The sequence below is a fragment of the Halichoerus grypus genome, chromosome 8, assembly GCF_964656455.1.
Source record: "Halichoerus grypus chromosome 8, mHalGry1.hap1.1, whole genome shotgun sequence".
Taxonomy (NCBI): domain Eukaryota; kingdom Metazoa; phylum Chordata; class Mammalia; order Carnivora; family Phocidae; genus Halichoerus; species Halichoerus grypus.
The window spans coordinates 139,028,045-139,046,649 of NC_135719.1; the positions used below are offsets into that span (position 1 = coordinate 139,028,045).

The 18,605-nt window shown below is 41.7% G+C and overlaps 1 protein-coding gene across 6 annotated transcripts in view; it reads right to left on the reverse strand.

The window, feature by feature from the left end:
* The window catches only part of RPS6KA5 (ribosomal protein S6 kinase A5), a 176,305-nt gene that overhangs the window by 32,050 nt on the left and 125,650 nt on the right, over nucleotides 1–18,605 (reverse strand). For all 6 annotated transcript variants that reach the window (XM_078054103.1, XM_078054102.1, XM_078054107.1 and 3 more), the window contains 2 exons: nucleotides 17,487–17,570; nucleotides 15,044–15,147 (listed from right to left, as the gene is read on the reverse strand). In XM_078054103.1, coding sequence (XP_077910229.1) covers nucleotides 15,044–15,147; nucleotides 17,487–17,570 — 188 coding nt within the window. The remainder of the gene's footprint in view (nucleotides 1–15,043; nucleotides 15,148–17,486; nucleotides 17,571–18,605) is intronic.

Sequence of the window (18,605 nt, forward strand, 5' to 3'; positions counted from 1 at the left end):
ACTTTATCAGAGCATCTTTCTCTAACCATCCTGACAAAATACCCATCCTTTTCATCCCTCTCCTTTCTTTTTGCCTCATGGAATCTAAAGACTATTATATATTTGTCAATTAATTATCTCTCACAACTAAAATGTAAGCTCTGAGGGAATGGGGACTCCTGTTTTTAAAAAAAGCAATTTTCAGGACACCTGGGTGGCTCAGTCGGTTGGGCGTCTGCCTTCGGCTCGGGTCACAATCCTGGGGCCCTGGGATCGAGTCCCGCATCAGGCTCCTTGCTCAGCGGGGAACCTGCTTCTCCCTCTGCCTGCCGCTCCCCCTGCTTGTGCTCACATGCTCTCTCTGACAAATAAATAAAATCGTAAAAATTTTTAAAAAAAGCAATTTTGTTCATTGCTTTTCTCCTGGGGCCTAGAGAACTGCTTAGCACTCAGCAAGCCCTCAACAAATATTTCCTGAATGAATAAATGTCTGATTGTTTTCCATTCATGATACCTTGCTCACTCAGGATCTTTCTTCCTCAGTTTCAACAGAGGCCTGCAGATAACATTTTTGCATTTTCACAGATGGCATGCCTTCTCTTGGGTTGTTTATTTCTACTTGCCCTCCATTTCAAAGTTCACAATCTTTCCTATTTCATAACTTAATATTGTTGATTCTCACTTCCTGGTTCCCATGTGGTCCCAGAGTTACAGGATTACTCATATGCCTGCCTGAGTTAGGAGGAGTTTCCAGCCAACTTCACTTACTCTAAATAGTTAAGAATACTGTGGTATATCTATTCAATGGTTATGTTATATAGCCATTGCAAAATTATGTTTACAGAGAGCCTGTAATTGGAGAATGCGTAAAACTTTAAGCAAAAACTGGAAAATAGGAAATTGTATTTCTAGTATAAGCACAATATATCAAAATATCAGCAGTGTTTGTCTCTGGGGGTTATTACGCACATTTTACACTATATGCACATTTCACACTAGAGTGAACATTATTTTTAGAATAGGAGCAATAAAATGAACTTCATTTATAAGATCACAAACCCACAGAGAACAGCACGCAAGCATGGCAAGAAGGCCAGGAAGTCTTGAAGCTCCCGTGAGCAGGCCCCTGTGGGTATTTCCCACCATCGGAAAGGCCCTCTTTTCTGCCTTCAGCCTCCACAAAGCTTGTGGGTCCTCCCAGCCTGGCCCGTGCAGTCTCTCCATCCTGAATGGCTGCTTCCTTCACACTCCCAGTCCCCACGGGTCCGTGCTGCCTCTGTACTTCCACAGCATCTTAACATGCATCTTAACACTCCACTAGTTTTCAAAACTCCCTGGTATTATGAATTGTCATCTATTTATTCCCAATCTTCCCAGACAGTATGAAAGTTTTTATAGGACGAGAAGTCTGCCTGTGTATCTCTCTTCTGCCTTCCGAGGTAAAAGTTACTCATCAGTCCCCCTCTTGTCTGCAGGCCAGCATTTCTCATCACTTACCTGCAATAAGCACCCGCCCCACTAGGATAGAAAACAGCAGGACAGAGTCAAGTGTGCGCCCTGGGAGAGCAAGAAGCAGCTATCCAGGAGTCACTCTGTACTTGACCCCAGGCCCAGCTCCCGTAGCTCTGAGTCCTGAGGCAAGATAAGCTCAGTTTCTTCGTCTGTAAGGCAAGCATACAGAGCTACCTGTCCTCCAGGGCTGTAAGGATTCCAGGACACGAGGTGTGTGACTTCTCGGCACAGACGGAGGCCGGCGCACAGCTGTGCCCAGGTGAGCCTCGCCTTCCGTGCGGCTCGTCCCCAGGAGTGTGCCTGCTCTGAGACAGTGGATGCCCAGAGGGGACACTTCCCTTTGGCTGTCACTGCATTCCGCCTTGATCCACCTACCCCGTATTTCCCTAGACCTTGCCAGTAAGGATCACCAAATGAGATTCTCTACCTACTCCTGCAAAATCTGTAATTCTGCTCAAACTCTCAGCCAGTAACTGCTGGGAGCCCCCAGGGCACGTCTAATGTGAGCAGTACTCTGCTTCACTCTCACATCTCAGCATCTCTTTTCCTTCTTTTGCCTCACAAACTACCCGAGGGGCGCTCACTCCTGCCATGGCTTCTGGAGCACAAGAGAGAACATTTCTGTTCCTTGGGTGGTTCGGGGAAGTAAAGATGTGTGCATGAGCTTGTAAAGATTTTGGTAAAAGAGCTTTCTTTTCTTTTCAACATACAGCATCTTCTCCCTAAAAGTGATGGATATGACTATGACCTAGCCTTGCCCCCAGCCCAATGGCTAAGGCCTCTGGGAACCGAGCTGCTCTGGCTGGCCTCCTCCCCTTTGCACTCGAGTACGCCTAGTGGGTCTACCAGACCAGTTCGTCAGACATGCCTGAACATGTCTAAATCACAGGGTGGGTGCAGTCTGGGCGAAAGCTGGGACCCCATTACACTGACTGTGGTTTTTGTAGGCAGATCTCGTCCCTGTCCCTCTTCCCTTCTGCTCTTTTCTGTGACCCAGACAATGCTCAGGAAGCTTTTACTTCACCCACTCCACTATTCTGTTAGAGCACCTTTCCTAGGGACGCCTGGGTGGCTCAGTCGGTTGGGCATCTGCCTTTGGTTCAGGTCATGATCCCAGCGTCCTGGGATCCAGCCCCGCATCGGGCTCCCTGCTCAGTGGAGAGCCTGCTTCTCCCTCTCCCTCTCTCTGCCACTCTCCCTGCTTGTGCTCTCTCTCACTCTCTGACAAAGAAATAAATAAAATCTTAAAAAAAAATAAAGCACCTTTCCTTAATGGGCAAGATGAAAGGGATGGGAGAGGGTGGAGAACCACACCTCGGGGGTTCCCTGGGACCAAGAGACTGAATGTGACAATAAACTAAGGCAATATGGAGCCAAGAGAGGAGTGAAATGCAAAGAATTTCAAAGAGATTGCTAAATGGAAAAGAGCCAGAGTCAGAGCAAAGAGCTAGAGTATAGAGCCAAGATTATCCTCCAAAAGGATGAGGTCCTTCTGAGGAGGCCAGAGAGAACAAGCCCATAAAGAACAGTACGATTACTCCAGATGGAACTAAATGACTGAGTCATGAATGCAGAAGGCTACCTCCACAGCCTCTCCCAGTACGGATGAGGCTGACCTTTTCGACTTCAGGTTGATGGGACCAGTGGAGAACCGGCTGAGGTGGTAATCAGAGGGTGCAGTGAAGTGCCTACACAGGGCCTTGCAGGAACAAGAGAAGGCCAGGTCTCAGGGGGAGCATGACAGACTGAGGAGAAGCACCCCAAATGTTAACCATTCTGATAGTGCCTCTGATGGGCCCTCCCCATGGCTGGAAGGATTATTCCTACGTCTTATTCAGGGCTCTAATCCCTCTAACCCCCTCAAGAGTGCTTCAGAGGGCAAATTAATGATACAGTATGATTCAGCTCCATTCCCACATGTTATGCAAGGGAAGCAGGAGTAAACCGAGCTAAAGGATGCTGAAAGGAAATAAGATAGAAAGCTGAGAAATATGAGTACCAAGGGCAGGGTCACTTCCACCCTGCTCCTCTCCTTGCTACACCCCTCCCATCACTGGACTCTACCTTGCAGCTGCTGCAACTAGGTCATGTGGAAGAATGTGTAGATGAAATCTATTGTGAGGAACATTAATGGATTTGGGGGTAACTAGTGGAAAAAACCTCCAGAAACGCAGATGCTGCTAATGGGTACACAAATATGTAAAATGAGGAAGAAAAGAAAAAATGAATAGCACATTGGGAATCAAGAAGGCTTTATAAAATATGCTGATTAAGGATTTTATCATAAAAATGTAAGAAAGATATGAAAGCCAAGGGGGGGGGGGAAATGATCTCTTAAAACAGGGTAAGAAATAATGATGCTTGTTATAGTTATTCTATGCATAACTCTAAAAGCAAGACATCTATAAGCAGACAATTTTAAAAAATACAAATGAGTTAATTCAAGGTGTTAATGACTAATCAACATGGATAGAATAAAAGAATCCAACAGAATTACTAATTTAATTTTGCTTTAGAAGACTACAGTATGACACACAAAATCAATGTATTATAGTAATTACCTAAAGAGAGACACTCCTTGGGAGGACAATTAATAAGTCAGTTACCTAACCCAGAGGTCAGCAAACTTTTTGTAAGGACCCATGGCAGGCAGACTTCTAAGATTGTCTCCAACAATCACAGTCTCCTTATAGTCACCGTAATCCCCTCATGTTATTTCTTCCCTTCAGGTATGCGCAGGACCCAGTGACTTCTTTTTCTTTTTTTTAAGATTCATTTATTTATTATTTTAGAGAGAAAGAGAGCATGAGCGGGAGGAGCAGAGAGAGAATTTCAAGCAGACTCCACGCTGAGTACGGAGCCCACTCCAGGCTCCGTCTTACAACCTTGAGACCACAACCTGAGGCGAAACCAAGAGGTGGATGCTTAACCGACTGAGCCACCCAGGCGCCCCTGACCTAGTGACTTTCTTATAAACAATACTGTGTGTAAAGGTGACAGGACACCACTTTCACAATTAGGTTACAAAACAGTCCAGCCTCCTGGAGACCCTCTCCATTCCCTTCCTGCCCGCATGCTTTGAGGAAGCAAGCGGCCAAGTCAGAGAGGCCCACTTGGTGAGGCACTGAAGGGTGGTCTTTGGCTGACAGCCAGCCAAGAATGGGGGCCCTCGGTCCAGTGGCCCAGAGGAACCGAATCCTGCCAACAAACACATGTGCTTGGAAGCAGACCTTTTCCCAGGTGAGCCTTGAGAGAACTACAGCCCGGCCAGCACTCCACCTGCAGCCTGTGAGTGACCCGGAAGTAGAAGGTTTAGCTAAGCTGTGTCCAGATTCCTCATCCATGGAAACTCTGAGACAGTTAATGAATGTTGTTTTAAGCCACTGAGTTTTGAGGCAGTTTGTTACTTAGCACTGGATAAGGAATAAGCAATATAAGGCCAGACGATAAATACTGTAGGCTTTGAAAGCTATGCAGTCTCTGCGGCAGCTCTTCACCTCTGCTGCAGTGGTCCCCAAAGCAGCCGGGGAAGATTCTCCAGTGAAGGAGCACGGCTGTGTTCTAGCACAATTTTACTGATGGACAGTGAAACTCAAATTCCATATCATATTCACGTGTCAGGAAATACTGTTCATCTTTTGACTTTTTCAACCACTCAAGAACGTAACATGCAAGGTAAAAACCATTCAGAACTCACAGGCCACACAGAAACAGGCAGCAGAAGGGAGCTGACCTGCGGGTTGTAGTTTTGCTAACCCCCGACCGAAACTGTACAGCAAATATTATTATTATTTTGATAACACCGAGACCTGAATTTATATAACATTATGCTTATAATAGTACAATGAGACACATTAACAAAGCATATTTTACTGATGGATTGTGAAATGCCAAATGAACACCTCATGGCAAATATTTTCGACATTTCAAAGTCAGAGAAAATGCGGCACAATGCTATCAGAGAGGACGGAAGAACTGCGCACAGACCCTCTGTATCCTGATTCTCAGGTGAGGACACAGGATTCAAAGCCCCAGGCCAGTGAAGGACGAGGGGCGGCCAGAAGAACCGACAAGAGATACTAGAGGTGGGGTGGACACCTTTGCACGCAGCAGTAACCCAGAGCCTAAAAGAAGGGGTTCTACACAGAAAGGGAATAAAAGCTAGCGGGAGACACACAAGTAAGAAAAGCACATGCTATGTACATGAAATAAAAATAAGACACACACTCAGAAAAGCTAACAAAAGCTTTATCGTTAATAAAACTATCTTCAAATCCCTAAAGCAATGTCTGGAAGAAACAACAGAACTCGTATATGTCCATTGGAGGATGGGACCAGCATCGACATGCAGAGGTTAGAGGAAGTGGATTTCAGCTTATGTTAAGGAGGCAGGATTTTATACAAGGGAAGTTGTTCAATAATGGAAGGGGCTTCCCTGAAAGTACTTTACATGACTGGGCCATCCACTCGTTGATGGCACTCACACAGAAGGGAGGGGACCACCGGGACCCCGTTGAAGGGATTCTTACAGCAGGGAGAAAGTTTTCCTCTCCTTCTAAATTCTTATTGTATTTTAAGATTTGATATACCAAAGAAACATTCTTATTCTGGTTTTAGGCTACCTAACAGTTACAGGCAGGTAGATAACTTGGATAAGATGTTATTTTGAAGCAGCTCAAGTAAAAGCTCTAGAAAGTATGCAGCGTTCAGGGAAGATCACAAACATGAAGAAGAATTCAGTGATGAAAAAAGCCCTTGGCTAATTAAGACAGGGGACAAGATAATGATACATTTATCAGAACGGTACATTTCTTTTTCACTTTCTAAATTTATGTTCTTTTTTTTTTTTTTTTTTAAATGGCAGGAGAGTAGACACAATGTTACATTAGTTTGGGGTGTGCGGCATAGTGAATTGAGCAAGTCTGTATGCTGTGCTCTGCTCATCCCAAATGTGGCTACCCTGTGTCACCACACAGGATCACAGCACCACTGACCATATTCCCTGCGCTGTACCTTTTATCCCCATGACTTATTCATTCTGTCACAGGAAGCCTGGATCTCCCAATTCCCTTCACCTGTTTTGCTCATTCTATATGCCCCCGCAACCACCAGTTTGTTTTATGTATTTATGGGTCTGCTTTGTTCGTTTGTTTAGCTTTTTAGATTCCACATATAAGTGAAATTATATGATATTTGTCTTTCTCTGTTTGACTTATTTCACATAGCATAATACCCTCTAGGTCCATCCATGTTGTCGCAAATGGTAAAAATCTCATCCTCTTTTATGGCTGAATAATATCCCATTGTATATATTTTGAATGGTGCATATTTTTAAAAGAACAGACTATGAAAGACTTTACACCAGGAAAGACAATCAGAATGATTACCTTGAAAGGAAAAGGTAGTGTAGGATAATTTAATTATTACACTGTTACAAATTTCAGTAACAACCAAAAACCATGCAATCATAGGTTAACACTAAGCTTTAAAGAAAATTATTAACAACATGACAGAATGGATAATTAATTGGTTAAAGGGCAAGAATCCTATTTAAGTTCTTGAAAAATATGTTCTAGTTTCAAGATTTTAGACACCCTGATTCAGGCTCTTTCCCTTTCTAAAACCAGAATGCCAAATGATTGCTCTAAAGGCAATAAAAGCAATTTAAATTTGAACATCACTGGTTTAGAATACTCCTGCCATCATAACCAGCAATATATTACCTCCCTGCAGGCAGTCCTATGAAGGAAAGAAAAACTGTAAGCAGATTGCTTGTGGACGTGGACCCAGAGAGTGGGGAATCAGTCAGAGGAGGCACTATTTAATGCTGTCAGATTAAGGCTGCCCTTTGCACCTGTCACCATGACAGATATGACCTTGCAAAGGGACCCAGATGCTCAAGACCATGACCAAGGTTTCCTATAATTCTGAGGCATTTTCAAACTGTAAAGAGGCCCATTTAAACTAAGCAAAGTCATATTAAAAAATTTTAAGTTAATGACTTTAACAAGAAATATTACTGATCACTTTGGAATTAAATAAACTGGAATAGTGAGAAATTATTTCCTTCCTAATCTGTCCTGTAATAGGTATGTTTAGAAAAATTTAACAGTTTTATTAAAGTAAAACTGATGCACAGTAAACTTCCCACACACGAAGTGTATGCTTTGTTAAGTTCTGACGTATGTATACACCTGTGAAATCATTGCCACAACCAAAGAAAGGAACATACCCAACCACCCTCCAAAGGTTCCTGGTGTCCCTTTGTCGTCTCCTCTGCCCTCCCCCAGTCAATGGCCCCTCAATCAATTCCCATACTTGAGCCAGTTTACATACCCCAGAACCTCTTGAATGAAGGAGAAGGTGGGTCGCCTTCAGGAAGGACCCTGAAAATTTATACTCTGAATCTTTCTCCCAGCCTTCCCCGAAGGGGCCTATAGCTTTTTATCAGAGGAACTGTTTATTGGCGAAAAGGAAATAACCAGACTTTCTGGGGACTACCAGACTCTGGCTCTGAACTGACACTAATTCCAGAAGACCCCAAACATCACTGTGGCGCACCAGAGTAGGGGCTTATGGAGGTCAGGTGACCAGTAGAGTTTCAGCTCCATCTCGTGGTGGCTTCAGTGGGTCCCTGACGCCATCCTGTGGTTATTTCCCCAGTTCCAGAATGCATAATCGGAAGAGACAGATTTAGCTGCTGGCACGATCCCCACATTGGTTCCCTGGCCTGTGGAGGCAAGGCAATTATAGCGGAAAAGGCAAAATAGAAGCCATGAGAACTGCCTCTACCTAGGGAAATCGTAAAACCAAAAGTAATATAGCATTCCTGGGGGATTGCACAGATTAGTGCCACAATCAGAGCCTTGAAAGACGTAGGATGGGTGATCCCCAACCACCCCCTTGCAGAAGACGGATGGATCTTGGAGAGGACACTGGAGTATTGTCAATTTAACCAGGTGGCGGACTTCAACTGCGGTGCTGTACCAGACGTGGTTTCGGTGCTTGAGCAAATTCACACACACACCCCGGTACGCAGCTATTCATCTGGCATATGCCTTTTTCTCCATCACTGTCTGTAAGGCCCACCAGAAGGAGCTGCTTTCAGCTAGCAAGGCCAGCAATGCACCCTTACTGTCCTACCTCAGGGGTACATCAGCCCTCCAGCCCTACGTCCTAATTTGGTTTTTGAGGCTCCTGATCACCTTTCTCTTTGATATCACACATGATCTGTTATATTGATGACCTTATGCTGATTGGACCTGGTGAGCAAGAAGTAGTAACTACTCTAGACTGATTGGGAAAACAGCTGTATGAAAATAAATCGAACTAAAATTTAGGGACCTTCTAGGTGAGTGACTTCTAGGGGGTCCAGTAGTATGGGGCATGTCAAGATACTATTTCCAAGGTGAAGGATAAGTTGTTGCATCTGACCCCTCCTACAATTGAAAAAGAGGGACGATGCCTAGTGGGCCTCTTTGGATCTTGGAGATAACATATTCCTCATTTGGGAGTAGGACTCCAGCCTATTTTCCAAGTGACCTGAGAAGCTGCTGCTGAGTGGGACCCAGAACAAGAGAAAGCTCTGCAACAGGTCCAGGCTGCTGTTCAAGCTGCTCTGCCCCTCAGGCCATATGTTCCAGCAGATTCAATAGTGCCTGAGGTGTCAGTGGGAGATAGGGAAGCTTTTAGAACCTCTGGCAGGCCCCTATAGGTGAACTGCAGTACAAACTCATAGGATTTTGGAGCAAAACCCTGTCATCTTCTGCAGATAACTACTTCCCTTTTGAGAAACAGCTCTTGGTCTGCTACTGGGCCTAAATAGAGACTGAACACTTAACCATGGGCCCCCAAGTTCCACGAGACCTGAGATGCCCATCATACGTGGGGTGTTATCTGATCCATCAGCAGCACTCCCTCATCAAGTGGAGGTAGTAGACACGAGATGGAGCCTGAGCAGGTCCTGAAGGCACAAGTTACATGAACCAGCGACCCAGATGCCCACCCTCCCTGCTCCCACTACAACGCCGTCTCTCTCCCAGCCTGCATCTATGGCCTCGTGGGTGGTTCCGTATGATAGCTGTCAAAGGAAGAAAAGACTCAGGCCTTGTTTACAGATAGTTCTGTATGATATGCAGGCACCACCCGGAAGTGGACAACGGCAGCACGATAGCTCCTTTCTGGCACATCCCTGAAGAACACGGTGAAGGGAAATCTTCCCAGCAGGCAGGACTTGGAGCAGTGACCTGGATGTTCATTTTGCTTGGAAGGAGAAATGGCCAGACGTGCAATTTTATACTGACTAATGGGCAGTGGCCAATGGTTTGGCTGGATGGTCAGGGACTTGGAAGAAGTAAGATTAGAATATTGCTCAACATCACTCAGCATCAGGAAGATACAAATCAAAACCTCAATGAGATACCACCTCACACCAGTCAGAATGGCTAAAATTAACAAGTCAGGAAAAGACAGATATTGGTGAGGATGCAGAGAAAGGGGAACCCTCCTACACTGTTGGTGGGAATGCAAGCTGGTGCAGCCACTCTGGAAAACAGTATGGAGCTTCCTCAAAAAGTTGAAAATAGAGCTACCCTATGACTCAGCAATTGCACTACTGGGTATTTACCCCAAAGATACAAATGTAGTGATCTGAAGGGACACTTGCACCCCAATGTTTATAGGAGCAATGTCCACAATAGCCAAACTATGGAAAGAGCCTAGATGTCCATCAACAGACGAATGGATAAAGAAGATGTGGTGTGTGTATATCTATATATCTATATCTATCTATCTATATATATACACACATATACACACAATGGAATATTTTTCAGCCATCAAAAAAATGAAATCTTGCCATTTGCAATGACATGGATGGAACTAGAGGGTATTATACTAAGCGAAATAAGTCAATCAGAGAAAGACAATTATCATATGATCTCACTGATATGAGGAATTTGAGAAACAAGACAGACGCTCATAGGGGAAGGGAGGGAAAAATGAAACAAGACGAAACCAGAGAGGGAGACAAACCATAAGAGACTCTTAATTTCAGGAAACAAACTGAGGGCTGCTGGAGTGGCGGGGGGTGGGAGGGATGGGGTGGCTGAGTGATGGACATTGGGGAGGGTATGTGCTATGGTGAGCACTGTGAAATGTGTAAGACTGATGAATCACAGACCTGTACCCCTGATACAAATAATACATTACGTTAATTAAAAAAAAAAGGAAAGAAAGGAAAAAAAAGAATATTGGTGACAAGGAAGTCTGGTTGACAAAGATATATGAGTAAGAGGTACATGGTAAACCTCTCTGAATGGGGAGAAAAAATGTGGAGGTATTTGTGTCCCACGTGAATGCTCACCAAAGGGTGACCTCAGCAGGGAGGATTTTAATAATCAAGTGAATAGGATGATCTCTTCTGTAGATACCAGTCAGTCTCTTTCTCCAGTCAACCCTATCATCGCACAGTGGGCCATGAACATAGTGGCTGTGTGGTAAGGAAGGAGGTTATGTGCGGGCCCATCAGCATGGACTTCTCACCAAGGCTGACCTGGCTATGACTCCTGCTGAGCGCCCAATCTGCCCACAGCAGAGACCAACATTGAGTGCCCAATATGGCACCAATGCCCAGGGTGGTCAGCCGGTTACATGGTGGCAGGTTGATTACATGGGACTGCTTCCATTACGGAAGGGGCAATGTTTCAACCTACCTGGAACAGATGCTTACTCTAGATACAGATTTACTTTCCCTGCATGCAGTGCTTCTGCCAAAACAACCATCTGTGGACTTACAAAATGCTTTAAGCACTGTCATGGTATTCTACGAAGCATGGCTTCTAATCAAGGAACTCACTTCATAGCAAAAGAAGTGTACAGTGGGCCCACGCTCATGGAATTCACTGGGCTTACCAAGTTCTCTACCATCTTGAAGGAGCTGGTGTGATAGGACAGTGGAATGGCCTTTTGAAGACACAGTTACAGCGTGAGCTAGGTGACAATATGTCTCAGGGCTCTAGCAAGGTTCTCCAGAAGGCTATAAATGCTCTGAATCCACATCCAATATACGGTGCAGTTTCTCCCCTACCAGGATTCATGGACCCAGAAATCATGGGGTGGAACTGGGAATGGCACCACTCACGAGTACTCCCAAGTGACTCACTAGCAAAATGTTTGCCTCCTGTTCCCCTGACTTTATGCTCTGCTAGCCTAGAGGTCTTAGTTCTAGGAAAAGGAATGCTTCCACCAAGAGACACAAAATGACTGATTCCATTGAGTTGGAAATTAAGACAGCCACCCAGCTACTTTGGGCTCCTTGTGCCTCTAAATCAACAGCAAAGAAGGGAGTTCTCGTGCTGGCTGGTGTGATCGATCCTCACTACCAAGGGGAAATTGGACTACTACTCCACAATGAAAGTAAGGAAGAGTGTCTGAAATACAGGAGACCCCTTAGGGTATCTATTAGTATTACCATGCCCTGTGATTAAGGTCAATTGAAAACTATAACAACCCAATCTAGGCAGAAGTACTAAAGGCCCAGCTTCTTCAGGATTGACTGTCTGGGTCATCCCACAAGGTACCTAGTGAAGACGAGGGGAATACAGAGTTGGTAGTGGAAGAAAGTAGTCATAAATACCACCTATGACCCCATAACCAGTTACAAAAATCGCTGTACTTCCTCCTCTTGTTATGAGTATATCTGTGTAGGAATACATGTGCATAAATCATTTTAATATATATGTTACAATATGTCTTTGTTGTCTTTCCTCTCTTATTCCTTTATCATGTAAGACAAGATGCATTGACTTTATATCATGACATTTAAGTACTGTTAATTTTTATCATAGTATCTAAGTTATGGGATTTCAAGAAGAGCGAACATCACTTAAGGATTTTATATAAGGGGTTAGTGTGTTTTCCATTGTATGTAGGATAGCTGTATCACGTTTGGTGGAATTATGACCTTGTTATTGTCTTTATTTGGAGATTAAGTTCAGCTTAAGGAGATGTGCATGGCTGCCAAACTGACAGGGATGGACTTGTGATGGTTAATCCAAAGTGTCACTTGACTGGGCTACAGGTTGCCCAAATTTAACATTGCTATGGGTGTATCTGTGAGGGTATTCTCAATGAAATTAGCATCTGAATTGGTGGGCTCAGTAAAGTAGAATCCTCTCCCCAGTGTGGGTGGACAGCAACCAATCCCTTGAGGGCCTGAGTAGAGAAGAAAAAAAAAAAAAAAGCAGAGGAAGAGAGGGTTCAGCCCCTTGCTGCCTGCCTGCTTAACATAGGATGCTGGTCTTCTGCCACTGGACTGGGATTTACACCCACAGGCTCCTCCTATTCTCAGGACTGGGTCTCCAGCTTGCAGAAGGCAGATCCTGGGACTTCTCAGCCTCCATAATCATAATGGTTTTGTTCCTCCAGAGAATCCTGCTACAATCCGACTCTTCATTGGTAGCCACTCCAGTGAGCACACAGTGGCATCTCACCGTGGTTTAGTCTGTATTTCCCTAAAGACTAATGATATTGTTCATCTTTTCGCCTGCTTATTTGCCGCTCATAGATCTTCTCTGGTGAACTCTTAAAATCTTTTGCCCATTTTTCAAAATGGAGGGCTTTTATTCACCTTGAGTTTTGAGAGTTCCTTATGTATTCTGGATACCAGTCATCTATCAGATGAAGGATTTGTCATTTTCTCCCACTCTGGCTTGTCTTTCTACTCTCTTGGTTTCCTTCAAAGAGCACACGTATTTAATTTTGATGAAGTCCAATTTATCAGTGTTTTCTTTTATGGATTGCACTTTTTTGTGTCCTATCTAAGAAATCTTTGCCTAACCCAAGGTCACAAAGATTTTCCTTTATGTTTTCTTCCAGAAATGTTGTAGTTTTAGGTTTTACATTTAGGTCTATGATCTATTTTTAATTTTTCTATAAAGTGCAAAGTATTTATTGAAGTTCATTCTCCCCCCATATGATAGCCAATGGTCCTAGCATTTGTTGAAAAGACTATCTTTTCTCCACCAAACTGACTTTGCACCTTTGTAAAAAAAACAAAACAAAACAAAACAAAAAAACCCAGAAACAATGGTCTATATCTGTGTGGTTTCGTTTCCGGACTTGCTAATCTAGTTCATTGATGATTTGTGTATCTCAATATGAACACCTCAGTGTTCTAATTAGTGTAGCTTATAAGCCCTGAAATCAACTTTGGTCTACTTTTTCAAAGGTGATTTGGCTATTCTATGTCCTCTACATACCTCTATGAATTTTAGGTTGTCAACTTCTACAGAAAAACAAAAGAAAACAAAACAAAAAACCCCCCAAAACAGCTTGCTGGGATTGTGACTGTGATGAATCTATAGATCAGTTTAGAGAGAAATCACATCTGAACTATACTGAGTAGCTCCCTCACACACGAGTGCTTATCAATACTTCACTGAATACCCAAGGGGTACCTTCTGCAAGTCTCTGGACGTCTCTCTGACTCTGCCCTGCAAACTCTAGCTGCGTGGTCCTCCTGGACTCAGTTCCATCTCCTCAACTCTGCCTGGGCCTCCCCTCCCTGTGTTGCAGCCTGGATACTCTCTCAAGGCAGTAAGCTGGGCGATCAGAGGGCTCACCTCGTTTATTTTCCGTCTCTCTGTGTTCACTGTCCTTCACTGCTAGATGCTCAGTGTCTTCGATAGTGCTGTTTCATATATTTTGCCCATTTTAAAAACTGTTTCAGGCAGGAAAGTAAATCCGGTCCCTGTTATTCCATCTTGGTGGAAGTCTCAATTTTTAATTTTTAATGTCAAATCTGTTCTCAAAGTTATAAAATTCAAGTAAAAACAGGACAAAAACATAACTAGTAATTAGTATAATGTTTTATCACTGTTTGTTTATTTGTTCATTAATCCATTTCATTCCAAAAATATTTACTGAATTCTGCACAGTAAGCACTGTCCTGGCACATGAGCATACAATCCTGAAGGTCAAAGCCAGACATGCGCCTTGCTCTCACAGAGCTTACAATCTAGTGGGACAGACAGACGTTAATCAAGTAACTATGAACACATATGAAACACTGCAATTGTGACAGCAGCTATGAAGAAAAGAATAGAATAAGCTACTCTGGTAACCTACAGGAGGGTGATTTTATGGTATTTGTTTCTATTGAGCCTATATATCCGTGAGTTGAAAATATCACTACTTTTTCTTTATTTGCAAAGAAATTACATTCGGTATACAGTAGGGAAAAAATGTCCAACAAATACACTTCTCAATATATGATGTGCTAGATTAAGATAATATATGAAGTGCTTTGGATCGCATAAAAAATTTGACACTATCCTTTTGAGACTTAAGATCTAAGTGGGCACATAAAATATAAAGAAATATAAATGTTATATATCTACATTCTATATGAATATAAATGGAAGTTTACCACTTGAACATTATTTTGTCTACCCTCATTTAAAAGATTATCTTTTCTATCAGCCTTAATTTCAGAAATTTGATAAGTTTCTTTCAGAAAACAATACATTTATTTTATTTTGTTAAGTCTTACCTAGATATCTCAGCTTGGGAATTCTTCTCCCCATCGACAGTGAAAGGAGATGCTCCAGTTAGTAATTCATACATTAGAACACCTAAACTCCACCAGTCAACTGCCTATAAAACAATAATATCATTTTATAGAATATGAATATATATTTTATAAGAAAGGAGAATGAACAGAATAAAACTATATATTTGAAAAATATTTTAACAAGAAGATTTTGTATATAGGTTTCTGTGTAAGAAGTATTAAATTAAACACTTGCAAGAAAGACATTTAGAGAACAAATATCTGGGTATTCTCAGAATAGAATTTAAACACAGTGATAGTCAATCAAGGGGCTAAAAGTGTTTTCATTATTTCCTAAATCATTAAGTAATGGTTTTATTTTGGTTAATTAAAAAAAAATTTTTTTAATTTTATTATTTTTTAAAGATTTTATTTATTTGATAGAGAGAGACAGAGAAAGAGAGAGAGAGAGAGCACGAGATGGGGGAGGGTCAGAGGGAGAAGCAGACTCCCCACTGAGTGGGCAGCCTGATCTGGGACCCAATCCTGGGACTCTGGGATTATGATCTGAGCTGAAGGCAGTCGCTTAACCAACTGAGCCACCCAGGCACCCCAAATTTTAAAAATTTTAAGTAAACTCTTTAGACTTATGATGGGGAAAAAAGAAAAGGAACATTCAGCATTTTTATTAATTATTTAGCTCCAATAAGTATTATGAAATTCCTTGAACTCAAAGAACAAAAATGAAAAAAATCCCATCTAATGATACCATATTTTATAACCACCTAAATTTTCAATTCTTCTTATAGGACCTATCACATACATCTTCATTTATGTGAGTCTTCAATTGTGGGAAACATGAAGATGCTTAAATAACATAAAATAAAATGAGATCTAAATTGGAAACCAACTTATAAATGCAGTTACCTGAACTGAGAGCAGAGTTTAAAGAACCCTGACATTAGTTCTTTTATAATTAGGCAAATCAAGATTTCAATATTTGTTGAATACACAAGCTTATACCAAGAGATATTAACTGGATGCTAAAATTTTTAACCCTGCTTCCAAATTTCAGGGCAAAGATTTCAGAGAGATGATGCAAAATTTATGAACCTAGAGCTATTTTAAAGAAAATACATAACGGGGGCGCCTGTGTGGCTCAGTCGTTAAGCGTCTGCCTTCGGCTCAGGTCATGGTCCCAGGGTCCTGGGATCGAGCCCCGCGTCGGGCTCCCTGCTCCGCGGGAAGCCTGCTTCTCCCTCTCCCACTCCCCCTGCTTGTGTTCTCTCTCTCGCTATGTCTCTCTCTGTCAAATAAATAAAAAATCTTTAAAAAAAAAAAAAAAAGAAAATACATAACGATGACATATAAAACATGATCAGGCTGACTGCAATCATAAAAGGAACAGTGTGGAGCCAGGTGCACTGATAAGTGCTTTGCATATATTGTCACATTTAATACCTCAAGGTCATCAAGGTGTTCCATGAACAGGAAAGAGTATTTATTGACTAGCTATATTCCAGACTCAGGTATACAGGAATTCTTGGAGGTTCTGTAAGGTTTTCATCCTTAAAAATTGGTTACATTAGGTCGTAGAAGGTAATTTTCAAATTTTAACAGTTATAAATTCCTATTAAACTGTTGAGGACAACAGTTTCAAAGAATACCATGCAGTAAATGAAACCAGCAATTCAATCATTTTACTTATACAAGCCGTTTTACTGCCACCGGAGTCAGGACCCTCAGAATGTTTTGCTGTTGGATTTGAAACCAGCTGTTGAGATGATACAGATCAACAATCAGATTCCTAATCATATGGCCTGAAACCAATACCACACCAACCTGAAGAACAGGCTTTAAGTATATGATTAGTTATTAGTAAGGAGACCAAAGATTCTCCACACTTAAGATATCTGGACTGAATATGTGGGATTTTGAAAGGGGATGAGGGAGAAGGGAAGATGAGGAACAAAAAATAGTCAAAACTCCTTATTTGGAGAAAATTATTAATACAGCAAAAGCATTAAGATGGCACCAAAGAAATCTTACCCTTTAATACAGGAAGAAAAAATATGTGACCTAGATTTTATAACAAAACTGGTTAAGATGCTTCCTCTACAATCTTTACTTTGCACAAAGGGAAGTGAGGTTTTTAGAGGGCTTAAGGAAAACAAACTTGGACTATCTTGAATGCAGGATTTTTTTCTTTCTCCAAGGATTGTTACAATGCTTATTTCTGTTGAAGAGATAATCAACAAAGTCTATCTTCTTCCTCTAAAACTCTAGATATCATAATTTGTTCATGTATTCAAAGCAAAGGAGAGAAAACAATGAAGGTAAGACAATACCAGAAAGAGGGCTCTGAGGAAGAGACTGGACCTGAGTTATTAACTAGGGTTCTTATTATACATTTTATGGAGATATAAGGAAGTGTAGAACATACCTTGTCATGTCCTGAATCTCCCCCTCTGACAATATCCGGTGCCATGTATTCAATAGTCCCACAAAAGGAATATGCTCTTTCAGCCTTAAACAGTCAAACAAACAAAAAGGCATTTGATTTCAAACCAGACAAATGATAAAAAAAAGTCAGTATTACATGTTAGTGGTTGAGATACACCACAGTAGAAAAGTAGTGGTAGAATCTATTTGACAGACTCCCCCCTTCTCACCAGGTCAGATCATCACTACATAGTGAGTCCTGGGTTCATGTCCTGTCCAAAGACTTCCTTTGCTTGAAACCTTCCCATCTATCCACCCATCCATTCACACACCCATCCATACATCCATTCATCCATCCATCCACTCTTCTTCTTTTTTGCAGTATGTATGTATATTTCAATTATTGGTTTCTTATACCATTCTTTTTCTAAAACTTCAAGTAGTCCTAGTAGGGTAACAAGAACTGTCTAATACTTTAGTACTTTATTTCCAGATAGGCAAGATTGGGAAAACACTGGGAAACCTTAAGGGGAAAAAGAGACCAAATTCTAAGAAGGAGAAAAGGGAGCCCAAAGATGAAAAACGATGAAAAATATTTTTTCCCACCTTATTTTGTTTATGTTTGGCACTGCCAATCATATGTTTAGTAATGACGTGCAAAATTGTTTTTATTTTATAAAAGGATTGTCTCTTAAAGACAGTTGTTTCTCCTTTGTAGAGCTTTAAAAAGGTCTAGATTTAATGATCAATTGTGTCTTATGACATTCCAATGAAACAAAGGAGAGTAAATATCTAAATTATCATACAGATATATTAAATAGGGAAAAAAGAATTCCTCTTTGACAAGATACATTCCTACGGCTGTATCTGAAACTTTTTAAGGCACTTCGGAGCCATTAAAATATTTTACAAAATTACTTTAAAGGAAACTTCAATTTACACTTTACTCTTCTTCCACTAGCAAGGTTTTAAGAAAAATAAGCATTCCTCTTATTTACCAATTTTAAAAGTAAAGAACACTACGCTAGCAATGTTATAGAATGAATTAGTAGAAGTCCTTTACTTTATTAGGGGAAGTTAAGCACAGAGACAATAAATATAATGAATTTATTTAAACACT